The sequence below is a fragment of the Myotis davidii genome, unplaced genomic scaffold (assembly GCF_000327345.1).
Source record: "Myotis davidii unplaced genomic scaffold, ASM32734v1 scaffold207, whole genome shotgun sequence".
Taxonomy (NCBI): domain Eukaryota; kingdom Metazoa; phylum Chordata; class Mammalia; order Chiroptera; family Vespertilionidae; genus Myotis; species Myotis davidii.
The window spans coordinates 1629583-1629850 of record NW_006298349.1 but is presented as its reverse complement, the minus strand read 5'-3'; the positions used below and the strand labels follow the sequence as shown (position 1 = coordinate 1629850).

Below are 268 nucleotides of genomic sequence, written 5' to 3'. Positions count from 1 at the left end.
AGGGGGCCAGGCCCGGGTCCTGCTCCTCGTACTGGGAGAGCGACCGCTGGTCGTAGTAGGCGTCGCCCTCGCGGTGGTAGTCGTAGTACTCGCCCAGGTCCTGGAAGCCCTCCAGCCCATACAGCGACCTGCGGGAGCCCGCGTGCCGGAACGGGGCCTCGTCCTCGAAGGGCAGGAAGCCCACGGGGTCCCCCGATGCGTAGATGCTGCGGCTGCGCGGGAACCTCCGCAGGCGGCCCCCCGGCCGCAGGATCTCGGCGCCCGAGGG

General features: G+C 72.8%; 1 protein-coding gene across 1 annotated transcript in view; it reads right to left on the bottom strand.

Moving 5' to 3' along the window:
• The window catches only part of MYO15A (myosin XVA), a 63449-nt gene that overhangs the window by 62354 nt on the left and 827 nt on the right, over nucleotides 1-268 (bottom strand). Inside the window, exon 2 of the mRNA XM_006773974.2 lies at nucleotides 3-268. Within this exon, the coding sequence (XP_006774037.1) occupies nucleotides 3-268 (266 nt within the window). The remainder of the gene's footprint in view (nucleotides 1-2) is intronic.